Raw genomic sequence first — 16,501 nt, 5'->3', positions numbered from 1 at the left:
TGTTTTTTTTTTTTATTTTTTTTTTTATTTTTGTGTCTGTCATCACCTTTTAGGACAGTAAAAGTGCTTGAATTTTCTTCAATAGTAACTTTTCTGATAGGAAAGTGAATCTAGTTGGTACTTTGGGGGGTCAAAAGTAAAAATTTCCCAGTAGTTTTCACAAGCGACGTGAAAAACAAAAGAAAAATTAAGGAAAAACGGGAATTTTTACGCAAAATCTGTTTTCGAGAAAATCGATTTTGGTTTTTGGTGTAACTCTAAAACCAATGACCGTAGGGACATGAAATTTTGACCGAATGTTTATATTAGCATTTTCTATACACCATAAAATTTACAAAATATTTTGACTCTTTTTGAGCTGTTTACGGCCATTGTCAGTTTTCAATTTTTTTAGTTTTTTTTTCTATAAATATCAATAAAATTTTATCTGTTGATTAAAAAAGCTTGAAAATTTAATAGAAGGCTCCCAGGTTATTGTTTCAAAGGCAGATGAAAAAAATTAAAAATCCTTAGTCACAGTTTTTAATTATAAGCATTTAAAGTTCAAATTTTGACAAAATACGGAAAAATCACGAAAAATAGCAAATTATTTTGATGAGAATTCATAAAAATTTTTCTTTTTAAATCTAAGATTTGAAAATGTAATATAAGATTACTCATAAGTTTGTCTACCTTTATCAAAAAAAAAATGTCTAGAAGAAACTTAAATTAAATTTTTATGAGCGTCTGAAATTTATATTTTTACAACATTTGATATTTACTCGATTTCTCATGTAACAATTTTCTTATTTTATTGTAATTAAAAAACGAATGACTGTAGATACTTAATTTCACTGAATGTTCATATTAGCATTTTCTATACACCATAAAATGTTGAAAATATTTTGACTCTTTTTGAGCTGTTTACAAACATTGTCAGTTTTCAATTTTTTTAGTTTTTTTTTCTATAAATATCAATAAATTTTTATTTGTTGGGTAAAAAAGCGTGAAAAATTAATATAAGGCTCCTGATATATCGTTCTAATAGCAGTTGAAAAATATTAAAAATATATAGGCACAATTTATTTTTATAAGCATTTAAAGTTCAAATTTTGACAACATTTATCAAATTTATAATTTATTAATTATTTTGTGGTTAAAAATGTATAAAATGTTTAACTTTTATGGCTAAAGATTGAAAATTTAAAACAAGGCTCCGAGTAAATAGGTTATATATAAATTACTTTATTCACAATAATATCATCAAATATACTTGGTAAAATCATAGGCTGACTGACCGTTTTCGCTCAGAATCGTTTTTCTTATACAATGATATTATATCATTGAATTCAAATTTAACACCATCCATTACAGTGACCCACTTGTAACCTACTGTACAGCAGAGTGACATCCACTTATCCACCTTTTTAATATTATAAGTTATATTTAAAAAATAAAGCAAATATTTTATTTTTTATTATTATTATTATTATTATTATAATAGCTTAAAAACCCATGGCAATTAGTGATGTGCAGAAACGACTATTTGATACTACCGACTATTAGTCGGTTTTCATCACGTACTACCGACTATTATTCGACTAATAATTTGCACGACCAGCTATATACAAATCATAGAAATTAGTCGAATAATTAGTCGACTATTTTTTTCCAACCAACTAATATGAATAAATGAAATTAGTCGACTAATTATTCGACTACTTTTTTCAACCAACTAATATGAATAAATGAAATTAGTCAACTAATTATTCGACTAAAATAACTGATAAATCGATAGTAAATTCTAAGAAATTTAAATTGTAGTCGTAATTCTATTTAAAACTAGTCAAAACAAAAATACCGATAATGACACGCACGACGCACACACTACAAAGGTTTACCTATGGGTTTACCATCCCTGCTACCTCAGTACCTTCATAGAGAATTTTTTCAAAAGCAGGTGAAATCATGTCAGCAAAAAGAAATAGAACACATCCAAAAAATTTAGATATGTTAATATTTTTAAACAAAAATTTAAAACAGTTGTAAATTTGTATTTATTTTTCCTAGTAATGTTTATGTTTCTTGTTATATTATTATTATTTTTGTTATATTGTTGAATTAAAGTAATTCATGCTAGTTTGCAATCAGTCCAATAAAAATCAGTTGAATAATAAAAAAAAGTCGAATTGAATAACGATAATAAGTTAAATAATAAAAATCGAATAATAATAATTAGTCGAATAATAAAAATGAGTCGAATAATAATAATTAGTCGAATAATAAAAATGTTCGAGTAACTAAATTAGTCATATGGTACTACCGACTAAGTCGGTAGTAATTAGTCACTTTTGCCCATCACTAATGGCAATCATTTATGAACAAAAATTTCCATCTGAAATCTCAAAATTCCCATTTTAGCACCTCCCGGGGTTGATTCTCTCCCTTTTAAAATTAGCCCATCTTTTAAGTTCGGTAAAATTACACACATTGTAAAAATGTCATCAAGATCGGTCCAGGAGTTTCGGAGTTTATTCCGGACAAAGACGTGACACGGGATTTTTATATATAAGATATACTTAGTAATTTCATAGGCCGACAGAACGCTTTAACTCAGAATCGTTTATTGTATAAAATGATTTTATATCATTGAATTCAAATTTAACACCATCCATTACAGCGTGATCCATTTGTAACCTACTGTACAGTAAAGTGACACCCACTCACCCGCTTTTTTATTATTAATTTGTTTACCTTATTTTTTATTTTTTTTATTAATTATTTAAGTATACAAAATAATTTAAGTAGAGTATTAATTTTATTTAAATAAGATATTTTGTTGATTATAACCTTACAACTATATAGGTTGGTTTGCAATGTACTCAGATATATATGTATTAAACAATTCAGAAGTACTAATCAATATGTACACCGCCCTATTGAATACTATTTTTATGAGCAAAAAAAAATATGTGAGATACCTACACCGGTTTTAGATTACTGGTAAGTACACGAAACATGAACGTAAAATATACTGAACATCAACTATACTTAAACTCAGATTATACACCAAATATATACAAATAATTATATAATACATTTATACATTAACACACCAAATATATAAATGTTATACTTATTACTTATACACCTATTATATACAGGGACACAGGGTCCGGCAAAAAGATCTCCCGTATTGGCCGTATTTAGTCATTTAGAGATATGATTTATTTTTTATTCAATTGTATAAGTTCAACAATTTATTATTAAAAACTAAAACCAATAAGCTAAAGTATCAATATTTAAAAAACCTAGCTATACCTAGGTAATTAATGACTAATGTTGAGATTTTGAAAATAAACTTTGAATATAATTTATTTTAGTATTATAACTTTCAAACAGCTACTGACTATAATATTTGGTTTTTTATTACTGCAGTGATGTTACCTACACCTATCCGATATGTATAATTTGTAGATACATCACAGGGTTGAAGAGACATATAGGTATTTAGATTGTATGTATGATTGTAGGTACCTATAACCTACCTATTTAATATTTTAATGAATTAATGAAATTGGAAATTTGGAAAATAATGGAAATAGCGTAGGCATAGGCGCAAATAGGGGGTGGGGGGTTTAGGGGCTAAGACTTTAGCCCCCCCCCCCCCCCAATCTCAAACGCTTTTTGCATCTATGATCGTAGGTAAATATTCTATTTTCATAATAATTTTTTTATGAATACTATCGATTTTATAACTATCGATATTTTTACTTTCTACTATTTTTTTTTATAAATGGTTTGCTCAGATTTTAGAATTGTAAAATGTTAATAATCTATTAATATGTCTCATTATGTTGTATTATTTTTAAGATATTATCTTCTTTAATCTATTATATTATATTAATATGATTAATGATTATATACATTTATAATAAGTTAGGTATACCCCTTTTAAGATATGCATAAGCAATTATAGAGTATGCATCTTTCGGTCACCTACCTTATCAGATTATCAGAACCAGAACTCAGAAGTGATAAGTAGGCAAGTGGAATGTGAAAAATGTACGTGAGCACTGAGCTGTCTGTATTGTTCTTCTAGTTTATACTCACTACTACTACCAAATACTATAGATAAGATAGATATCTATGGTATTTTCTACTACTCAGGTTTTAGTTGTAGTTGTACAACTTAAGTTACCGTCTGCTAGTAAAAATGATAATTACAAAGCAGGTATGTAGAAAAATTGCTATTTAGTAATTCGTAGTGGATTTAATAAATTGTCATTTACCAAGAATGTATAAAACAACGTTCTAAACAAATTTCAAAGATGTCAAAATTAATGAATATTATGAAACATTCATAAATCTCAACCGCAGCAATGGTGTATAGAAGCACAACTGGTAATAGGTCCAAAATATGTGCATTGCCAATGCCTCTATTAATGGGCTTTTTTATTGGTATTATGTCAGTTTATACTTATTATTTGGTAATGAATTATGAAAACAACACAAAGTTAACTCCAGTTCCAGTTACACATTTTAACAGTCAAATAAAGTTGAATCATCGCCATTATCATCTAGTAGATCTAACAAAACCAACTATAAATCATAATATATCACTATTGTGTCTTATATTTATTAATGATATAGACTCATTACTTATGCAACACAATGTTTGGCTCGATAAATGTGGCAACAACAAAATGTATGTGAGTAAGCAAGAGCACAAATATATTGATCATGTTGTAACTGATACTTATTCTTCACAACCATGGAAGTATTACTGCCAGACTATGATGTTCTTACATAACAAATATAATTCTCATAACATTAAATATGATTGGATATTTTTGGCCAAGGATAATGTTTGGTTAATTTATGAAAACTTATTACATTTAATATCATTATTGAATGTCAATAAACACAAACATAATTATTATGCTGGGCAATATATCAACGGTGTATTAAGTATCAACGCAGGTGTACTGTTTAATACAAATACATTAACAGCTTTAGTGCATTTAATCAGTAATATGGATGGTTGTAACTCGGAAGTATCTAACAGTGAAAGTCAAATGTTAGGTGAGTATTACAAATAATTTGTGTTTTTTTGTAAAGTTTAATTTAGTGCCAGGTTTAGGGAGGCAGAACTCTGGGTTGTTAGGTAAACATTGACATAACCAACCTTTGATCTGATTCCATTGTCTAATTATATAATAAATCTTGTATCATTAATTGTAAGACACCTATAACAAATTAATAAGGTACTATTATAATGTCACCATACAATTCAAGGCTGGGTATTAACGAGTTAAAAGTTAAAATTAAGTTAGTTGACTTCTTACTTTTTTTCAAGTTTAACTTACTTAGTTACTTTTTTTCAAGATTGACGTGTTAACTTCAAGTTAATTTTATTTCAAAAGTATCTAAATTAAGTTAATTTTTGTCCTAAGAATAATGCAATTTTTTAAATGAGGTTTTTATTTTGATGTATCATTTTAAATTTCCCCAGTAATTTTCTTGAGCCTAAAGAAAAATTATCTAATAAACCATATTATGTGTGGAATTTTTTATTTTTGCAAATTATCAAATTTTAACTTTACACTAAAATAAGTTACTTTTTTTCAATGTTAACTTTTAACTTAACGAGCTAACGAAAAAAAATACTAGTAACTTTTAACTTAACTTAATTTTATTATTTTAAAATAACTTAACTTAACAAGTTAAAAAAAAATCGTTAACTTTCCCAGCCTTGAGTCCATACTCCGCGTAAACCTTGTAGTTAATACATTAGCATAATATACTAAATAGTTTAAAATATTCAACTACTTCACAATGTGGTAATGTTATTAATGATCATTAAATCAAATTTAAATAGTGAAAACGTTTTATATAAAGAATACAATTTAATTTGGTGAAAGTGTTAAAGTACCTTCTTTTTGATCTACATACCCAGATGAAAGACATCCATCTTATCAAAAATGCCCTATTTAAAAGTTTAATTGTCAATTAGATATTAGAAGATATCATCAGGATTTAATATTTTAATTATGCTATACATATTTTTCTACCTAAGTACAAGATAAGCGTCCCTAAATCTGGCACCATATAAATGCAAAATTCAAGGCTGGGCCAAAATGGTCATTAGTTTTATTTTAGTGAAGTTAAATCTGAAAAAAATTAATTGAATAATTTAAGTGAAATAAATTGTATTTTTTCATGATATTTTCTATGAACCTTCAACCTTGTGCAGGACTTTGCATCACCAATTAATAACAATAAAAAAGTTAAAACTACTGAATTTACTTTAAATATATTCATATGCCTAGCCTTGGATAAAATTGAAGATAAGTACAATAATTTTATTTGCTTTCAATAGATTATTATTTAAGAAAACTGAATAATGTTATACCAATTAACAATATGGATTCATACGGTTGTACCTTGTTTCATTCAATAACTCTTTTTAAAAGTTTTAATGTAAAAAGCTTGAGACCTGAAATACTTGATGTACGTAAGACAAACAAAAAATATATTTGACCTACTACATAGAAATACTATTTTATGCTTAAATAATATTATGTTTTACAGAAATGTATGAGTAGATTTGCTATTACATTTCAAATAGACTTATCTTCAAATCACTATGCAATGTTTTACAAGTATGTCTTATACAAAATCAGATTAGTAACCAAACAAGATCTTATGTCTAATGCTAATAGAATTATAGCAGAACCTTCCCCAGAAGATGTAAACGTGAGTTAAACTATTATCACTATTTCATTATATTTATTAATTATTTGTTGTTGATTATAGATTTGGAGGAGGGAAACACTTTATGAATTGAATCTCGACCCTAGTAATACGTCCCAAACAGATTTTTTTTACTACTGGTTTAAGAAACGTCAAATCATATTATAATTGTTAAGTTCTAACTATTTTAATTTAGATACATTGGTTGTGGTTTCAGTGGTATGGTTAACTAAAAATGTTTTAATTTAAATTATTCTTATCCAATATTCACCAATAACTATCCTCAGTCAATTTATATTAGACATTTTGCTGAAAATAGAATTTGGTTCACAATACTGTTTTATGGAATTCCAAAATTACCCTTTATATTATTTTCTTTCCATACCATTGTAATATTTAAAAAACAGGGTAATTTAAATAATTGTTTATAATTTGTATTTTTAAGTCAAGTATTTGTAATTTGTAATAGAAGTACAACTATAGAATACAACTAACTTCTAGTCTGTAAATTCTAGTGAAATTATGCAGCTATATATTAATAGCTGAATTTTGAATCTAAGATATTTAAACCTATATAAAATGATACTTAATTTTTTTTAAACGTGATGTCATTACATACATATCATTTGCATTATAATTTTAGACAATTTTGTAAATATTATTTTAAAGCTTGTGTAAATCTAAATTTAAATGTTATTTTATTTTTTGTTCGTGTATGTGAATTTATTTCATACATTTTTTTTATTTTGGATAAAATTTATATGTTTTAATATCTCTGAATATTTTAAAAATAAAATATAAAACTGGGTTTGTCTTGTCAGTAAATTGGCAGAACCGCAGAACATATAATACAATTAAACTACAATAACATACTGATCGCACACTGAGTATGATGTAATACTGATATATTATACTCATATAAATTAATCATGGTATTAAAATAACTACAGCTTTCAGACCTGTTAGTGGTATGTGAATTTTTTAATTTTTTATTCTTTTACATTTGTATGAAACAAATTAAATTATTATTTTTGTTTACATTAGGTTAAAAAAAACTGATTAATATATGTATACTTATTATATTTTACAGTAAACACTCATTATTTCAAAGTGTTTATGTTTTTGAAAATATTTTTTTATGTAATTAAAACAATATTTATGAATAAAAATGTAATTTTTACTATTTTTTATGGTTTCTATTTTAGATTTTCAGACGAATGTATTGATTTTAAAATAAAGTAGTTTTTTTCTATTTTTGTGTTTTTAGTTGAAAAAATGCTCCGATCATCATTCTACTAGAAAGTGTTTTCAAACACAAAAAAAAAAATTGTAAAATACTAAAATCAATACATTCAGTAATCAGCTCCTCCCTCAGAATTGTATACAGTTATTTGTTAAAACTTAAATACTATTAAAATAACTGTTCTTTTTTTTTTTATATAACTATGATTATAAAAAAGTTGGACCGTCTTCACTAAGAATTGTTTGTCATCATAATATACAACGATTTACTTTCATATTATATTCATTGAATTCAAATTAGGTAAATTCCACAATTACTGTAAAACAGTGCTACTTACTTGACGGGATTTTTTATTTTTCATATCACATTTTTTTTATTGTCACAAATTTTTTAATTCACTAAATCTAAGTTTGTCTGTTTAGCTTTAACATAACTTGGATTGGGTTTAACTTGTGTGTATATAGGCATAAGCATGCACAGATTTCTGGCAGGGTAGTCATACATAAGTACATAACACATTAACACACATACACATATTACACATATATATATATATATATATATATTCATATTCACACCTGTTATAAAAACTAATTTGGATGGGGTATCCTCATTTAACTACATTTACCATAATAAAAAAGTATTTTATGATTGACTATCAATTATCATGACCATATTAAATATTGATGGCGGAAAGTTTGCAGAGTAGTCAAGTGCCTACCATGACTACCCCGTGCACATGCTTATGAATAAATAAATAAAAATGTATTGTTTATAAATAACTTGCATTTATACAGTGTTGGGTAGTAACATAACGCAAATTACAAATTACTTTTGCAGTAATTTCATTATATTTTATTTAAATTAAGGCAATTGTAACAAAATAACTTTTTAAAAGTTATTTTCATGGAGTAACGTGTTATTTCTAATGTTATTATAATAAGTTATGAATGTAAAATGTATGACAAAAACTATGGGCTAGAATATTTGAGAAAAATTTAAAATGAATGACATTTACCTACGAATCCTAAAGTTTTAATAATTAATAATAATCAACAATATTATTAAAGATCTCAAGAATTACTACTTATATATTTTGTTCATGTATGATATTAAGTCATTGACAATGTATTTTTTTTTTTTATACTGTACTTATTATTTGTTATGGCCGGATTTTGTAATTTTTTTTAAAAAAAATTAGCGTTATTTGTAACACCTTACTTTTTGAATAGAAAAATAAACTAACGTGATAAAAATAATGTTGGGTAACGCAAATGTAATTTAAATAAAAATATTTAATGTAACAAGTAACATAATTTTATTAATTTTTAAAAGTAATTTACCCAACACTGCATCATAACTCATAAGACAATATATCATAAGAGGAATTTTGGTGAAATTACTGGGAGGGCTGATCATTATTTGCTCATTACACCTATACTACTGTATTAGAGCCACTCAAAATTATTTATTTCAACAAGACAATTTACAAAGTTTGACATACTAAACAATTAAACCATAATAAAGTACAAAAACAATTAGGTGCCTTAACTTAAATATTTTAGAAGTATTAAAAACAGAAATTATTAAGTTATTAAATTCGTTGATTAGTTGAATTATAACCAACGGTGGATTAAAGGGCTCAAATAAAGTTGGCAAATCCATAAGGGGGGCGTTGTACAAAATGTATCAGTAACATTCTTACCCCCATTTTACTAAGCCACTCGCGAGATATAATGATCAACCATATAATTTTATAGCAACAAATCATCTAATTAAAAAAAGTGTTTACATTTTTTATTTATTTTTTACAAATAAATAAGTTTACTGTGGAGATACTGTGTGTCAGTGTAGAATGGAGATAATAATTATAATATAGTTTGACAAAAAACCATTAAATTATAAAAAAAATGTGAAGCTTTAATTATTCATTATATTATAACATTAAAAATATCAAATAATTTCTTAGAAATAATAATCAATTTATTATAAAATGTGTTAAGCACTTGTTAAATACTCAAATACTCAGTGAAAAACAAAAATACTTAAAATTTGTCGTTATTTAGTTACTTTAAAATGTTGAGACCCAGGGGTGCTAAGACATGTACTTTAAACTTCTAGGGAGGCTTAGTCCCCTCAAGCTTCCCCACCCCGATTTCCATCTATGGTATATAAAGAAATGAATTTTTATTTATAGTATAATACTAATAAAAAACATAAACAACATTATAAAATGACTAAAATACGATACTCGACTCCAAGGAGCAAAAGATTCTTGGTAGGTGGTACTGTAAGAGTTGCCTACAGACATATCAATTACTGAACCAAGATAAGCTAAATGTATAATGTTTAAAATAGTAAACATGATGTTAATACTCCAAAAGAACCAGTTATTTTGGTTTGAGCTACTTAAGTATGTTTTTGAACCATGGTGGGGATATTTGTTTTTATCATAATAAGAAAATTTGTTTGGAAATCTTGATGCCAATTTTGTACGCATTTGATGTTCTACATATGTATAAGCAGCAAGAGAAAGTAACACAGCTGATAAACGTCGTTCTAAGCCATGTAATAGTGAGCTTACTAAATATGTGGTTCCAACAGCAATTATTCTGTTTCGATGTTTTTTATTTTTATTGCCATATTTCAGTACTTCTTCAAATACATCTAAATAAAGAACAAATATATTATGTTTAAATTAATTCACATGTAAATAACAAAATATTTGGTAGTAACTTACATTTTTTTAACCAATAGTGCATTGGTGCGTTCCAATGTACGACAACATGTGGAAGAGATCGTGGCCATTCCATAATCAATGGACGGGTTACTAATATTTCACTGTTGTATTCATGGTGGTACCCACAAACAGTTGCAAATACTGTAGATGCATAGGCTACAAAATAATGACCAGTACGGAACTCCAAAGCTTGTTTGTACATAGTTAGAAAAATGTTAATAATTGAATTGCTGTAACACAGAATTATAATAAATTAAAAATTATGTATAATTTTATTAAAATAAATCAAACCTTTTATTATTGGTCAACAAATATTGGCTGAACAGCCAATCCACAACACAAATTGATAAAACAAAGCAAAGCAACGAAATTATTACTTTCCATATCAAACGAAAGACTTTGGTCTTGTTCTTAAATGAAAAAAAAAATGTATACAATACAATTTAATATTTAAGAAAAATAAATTAATGTATTACCCAATTAACAGATGAAGAAAACGCATTTGAGTATTCTTGAAATGTTAAAAATGGACCCAGATAAACAGTGCCTGCACACATCATGTAACCTGTATACTGAGGAACTGAAGGAAACGTATACAATTTATTTGATTGAATATCAAATAATATTGCCATTGCTTTCATTGACATTAGCATATGAGCACTTTTGGTTTTTTGCCATTTTGAATCATTTGTAAAACATTCACTGTAAACATTTAAATTTCTAATAATTTCTTCTTATGAAGATGTTATTGCACTATTTGTTTTCTCTCTCTGACCTACAAGCAGCATAGCCAATTTGCATTTACTAGAACCAATCTTATGTTATTAGTTTTAATGTTATGGTAAACTCATATTCTATCAAAATACAGGTTAAAAAAATTATCAATCTTTCAATATTGGCTTTTTTTTTATATTTATTTGCATGCAAGGTATGTGTATATAAAATATTCAAAAAATATGTGATAAGCAAATGTACAAATACAGAAAATGTTCTGAACTTTAAGTTTGATGATAGGTAAATTCATTCTAATATTAAAGATAAAAACACAAGATTGATTCTGTTGAGTGCAAATTTGCTATGCTGTGTATAGGCCAGAGAGAGAGAAAATAAATAGTGAACTGAAATCATCTTGAGACTAAAATATCGATTATTAGTATAATTTACTAATATTTAACATTATATCATGTTAGTCTAAAATGATGTACTATTATTTTAAATTCATTAGAGAAAACATATAAATACTTTTATTTAAATTAAAATCTTAGTGTTGAAAAAAATTTATAATTTGAATAATAAATGTGTATATTAACTGAACATTAATCGTTTTAAAGGTTAAATTTACTTAAACTAGTTACTATACTTTGTCTAAAAGTAGAATATACCGGACAGCGAGTATCTCCTACATAATGGCATAGGTGACCGGTAGAAGCGGAAAAAGTGTACGGATCCGGTGTATTCTACTCTGCAACTGAGTATATACTTTTATGTATTAAGAATGAGTTATTCAATTTCAAATTAAGTATACCATATAATAAATGTACTTAAAATCTAATAAACAATATATTTATTAAGAATATTTTATTTTGTTTTGTGTTATAATATAATATATATTTAAATAAATACTAACTCACCGATAGAATAATGTAAATAGGATTATAATAGAGAACACAATAGAGGAATGACGTTTTAAAGTCAATATACATATTATAGACACTATGTAACAGAACATAGGGTACAACACAATTTGTAGTAATAATTGATATAAGTCTCCATCTTCATGAAATAAAACTAACGGTAGAATACCACATATGGCGCACACTGTGTGCATGACTGCTTCAGGAACCACTTTGATTTTATTGCCTGAAACCGAGTTATGTATAAGAGCTTGCTGAAAAATAGTTTTAACATAATATGATTTGCTTACATATAACAATGAATAATCTGAAAAATATGCATAGAATAAGGGTAGTTCCGAGTAGATTTCCAGTACTCCAAACAGCGGGCACCACACATTGAGTGCACAACTGTCGAAAAGTTAGATTGCTCCAAAAAGGGGGTTCACTATGAATTTCTGAATTTATATTTGGCTGATAATACTGATTTTCATCTTCCAACTGATCATCGTACAGCTCGTAGTAATCTGGTTTTGCAAATTTTTAATTAATACTATTCTTATTAATTACCTATGTTTACTTCATAATAATAATAATACGTTACCCTCTGGGTAGTAGTCTCCAGCATAGTTGTCACCGCCGTAAGACAACGAAAACTGTTGCCGGTCCATATAGTAGATTATAATACTTTTATAAACATAATATATAATAAAAAACTAACATTTAAGTATATTTGTGTTTTAAACCGTTGGACATTTGCTTTAAACACTAGAAGACTGGAAGAAATTTATTCACATAGTTACTAGTTAATAGCTATGGATGGTTTTATTTTAAGTATAAAATTTATAATTTAAATTCCAGACGGCCAGTAACTTATTATCATTTATATAATTATATCTACCGCCGTCCGTAGACCATAGTATTATAAGTTGTAACCATAAACATAACCTAACCTACCCAAACGTAGTAACGTACTTTTAATATGGCTGTAGTTTATGATTGTAATCAAGAAGTCTTATTAATATTTTATAATATTAATATATTATTAAAGTCTCCATTGGTTAATTTATAGTATAACACTCAATCTGATCATGACAGAGTACTATGACAACATTGTTCATATTAATTAATAAACCATTTTTTAAATCATAATATTATTATTATTATTATTATTATTATGTCATATCACTAAATCCAGTATCATCATGGAGTCATATTATGTGATATGATATACATAATATTAATAACAATAATAATAATAATAGCAATATTATGATTTATGAAACTTACATTATCTATGATGAAATTATTGAAATTAGCGTCTACTGTCTAGCACATTAGCACGAACTTAGATAATTATATAAATTGTATTTTATATCAATTATGAATTAATAATATTGTGTACACGGACTAAGATATATCTTAGTCCGTGAATCAAGTTAATATCATGAACTAAGATATAACTAACTATCTTAGTTCATGGTTAATATGTATTAACCATAGAGTAATATAACTTTATGATATAACCATAGAACAATGGTATAACCCTATTAATTTCGAAGCACGGTGGATTGGAATCTAGGACAAAATATCCAAGGATAAAATATCCAAACCAAAATATCCAAAAACAAAATATCCAACGGTCAAAATATCCATGGACAAAATATCCAAATTTATCCGATTCTACGTAAATTAGTAGATTATACTTTACTTTGTAATAAAATTAGCTCAAATATCAAATTATTTAATAATAAAAATATACCTAATATATAATAATAATATAAATATAAATATATGATATAATATAGGTATTCCATAAAATATTACACTTTTTCCAAAAATTTAAAAAATCGTTAATTTAATAATAATAAAATAAATTACATTAATAGTAATAATATCACAAATTATACTGCACACACATTAGTTAAACCCTTTAACTGGGTACTATTGGACCACCATCGAAAAATAAAAGAAAACATATATTAAAACATCTTTGCGAAGAGAACAATGATGGAAGTAGGGACATTCCAATTTTTTAAAATGCTATTGCTAATTTTATTAAAAAATAAAATAAAATTTTCTATTTTTAAAAACGTTTTTCTAAATTTTTAGAAAATAGTGTAGGTAGTCATTTTTTTAACAAATTATTTTATTTTATTGTGTGTTCATAAAAAAAAATATTTTACATTTTATTTTATATTATTAATGTGCGTGCAAAATTTATTTTACTATTAGTAATGCAGTGTATATAGGTTTAACTAATTTTACGAGCTAATTTTAAAATTTAATATTTAGAAAATTTTAGATTCTGAGCGGAGCGATGAATGTATTGATTTTACAATGATGTATGTATTTTTATTTTTATAAAACGTTCTTCTAAATTTTTAGAAAATAGTGTAAGTAGTCATGTTTTCAGCAAATTATTTAATATTTTATTTTATTTCATTGTGTGTATACTGTATTCATAAAAACAAATTGTTTTACATTTTATTTTATATTATTTGACTATTTGACTAATATGTGTGCAGTATATTTTGTGATATATTAAATAATATATTTATATTTATATTATTATTATATATTAGGTATATTTTTATAATTAAATAATTTGATATTTGAGCTAATTTTATTACAAAGTAAAGTGTAATCTACTAATTTACGTAAAAACGGATAAATTTGGATATTTTGGTTTGGATATTTTGTCCGTGGATATTTTGTCCTTGGATATTTTGACCGATTACCGGTGGATTGATATAACGAATTATAATATGGATAATATACGTATTGATATAGTGATAACCAATTGTTAAATTAATTACTTACATCTAATTACTTATGCGTTAATGAAATGTAGATAATTTGTACGAATATGTATATTATCATTATGTGTGAACGCGTAATCTTACAAGCTATATGAATTATAATAGGGCATGGTCAGTAAAATTTTATACTAGGCTCCTAATATATTGTTACAATAACAGTTGAAAAATATAAAAGAACATAGTCAAAATGTTAATAATCATTTAAAGCTCAAATTTTGACAAAATACGTAGAAATCACGAAAATGTGCAAATTATTTTGAGTTAGAAGTTCATAAAAATGTTTCTTTTTAAATATAAGGTTTGAAAATGTCATACAAGATTCCTTATAAGTTTGTTTATCTAAATAACCTAACTGGAAAGTTAAAATAAATTTTTTAGTTAAAAATTTATAAAATGTTCAATTTGTATAGCTGAGGATTGAAAATTTTAAACAAGGATTCTCATAAATTATTCATACTGTAACCAAAAAATCTAAAAACATATAAACAGGTTTATTTTTTATAGACATTTTAAATTCAAATTTTAGATATAAAATAGATAAAACCAAGAATAACGTTTTTAGTTACTTTGTTGTAATAACATATTTCATCTAATTATAATATTAATATAATATGAAACGAACTGCAAGTGTCTGCAACCATTTAGATTGACAAAAATATTTCTTTTTTCTTATGCTGAAAAAAAATCATGTGCTTTACCTATCTACGCTCTACAGCCTATATATGAGTTGAAAAATCAAGCTATATACACCATCCAAGTTTCAAGTAATAATCTATTGAACTAACTTTTATTGAACACGGTAATTTTTTGAGGCTATTAATTTCGGATGAACCAACATCCAATTTTAGTTGTACCTATAACCCGGTTTCACCCGTAAAAAAAAGAAAAAATACAAAATTTAGATTATATAAGTGTACTTTGGTTTTGGTTTACCTATCTAGGTACCTCAGTTCACAGATAAATTTGGGTAGCTTTGCGAACTAAATCGACGAAGATGGACAATTTATCTGTGGTGGATTGGGTGTAGCACTTGGTATAAATTGATGTGGTTCAAACTACTCTTTAAACTTTCCTGATATCTCCAAGAACAATTTGAAATTTTCACAAAATCGATTAGGTTGTTTTTGAGAACCTATATAATAGCTACAAATATACATTCAACTCTCATATTTGTTTTAAGATATAATTTCTTTACTCGAAACCATAAGCGAGCGACGATTTGATGGATCCTTTTACCTCATCTGCTAGCGTAACTAATGGCAAACATTTAAAATACAAATTTGTAACTTAAATCTCAAAATACCTGTTTGAGCACCCCTCCGGGTTGAACCGTTGAACCAACTGGGTC

At 25.9% G+C, this 16,501-nt stretch overlaps 2 protein-coding genes across 2 annotated transcripts; one reads left to right on the top strand and one right to left on the bottom strand.

Annotated features, from left to right (window-relative positions):
• The first annotated feature begins 4,012 nt into the window (after positions 1-4,012).
• On the top strand, positions 4,013-7,987 carry LOC132935169 (uncharacterized). Its single transcript, XM_061001639.1, has 4 exons — positions 4,013-5,064; positions 6,362-6,492; positions 6,574-6,738; positions 6,799-7,987. The coding sequence occupies exons 1-4, from the start codon at positions 4,362-4,364 to the stop codon at positions 6,901-6,903; spliced, it is 1,104 nt and encodes a 367-aa protein (XP_060857622.1). The 5' UTR covers positions 4,013-4,361; the 3' UTR covers positions 6,904-7,987.
• A 1,890-nt stretch (positions 7,988-9,877) lies between these two features.
• On the bottom strand, positions 9,878-13,426 carry LOC132935168 (protein-serine O-palmitoleoyltransferase porcupine). Its single transcript, XM_061001638.1, has 7 exons — positions 12,936-13,426; positions 12,643-12,858; positions 12,350-12,578; positions 11,195-11,420; positions 11,010-11,128; positions 10,719-10,948; positions 9,878-10,645 (listed from the first exon to the last, which is right to left on the bottom strand). Exons 1-7 carry the CDS (start codon positions 13,000-13,002, stop codon positions 10,170-10,172), a joined length of 1,563 nt encoding a protein of 520 aa, XP_060857621.1. The 5' UTR covers positions 13,003-13,426; the 3' UTR covers positions 9,878-10,169.
• Between the last annotated feature and the right edge of the window lie 3,075 nt (positions 13,427-16,501).

The sequence above is a fragment of the Metopolophium dirhodum genome, chromosome 1 (genome assembly GCF_019925205.1).
Source record: "Metopolophium dirhodum isolate CAU chromosome 1, ASM1992520v1, whole genome shotgun sequence".
Taxonomy (NCBI): Eukaryota; Metazoa; Arthropoda; class Insecta; order Hemiptera; family Aphididae; genus Metopolophium; species Metopolophium dirhodum.
The sequence above is the reverse complement of the archived record's forward strand: the minus strand, read 5'-3'. Positions and strand labels throughout refer to the sequence as shown.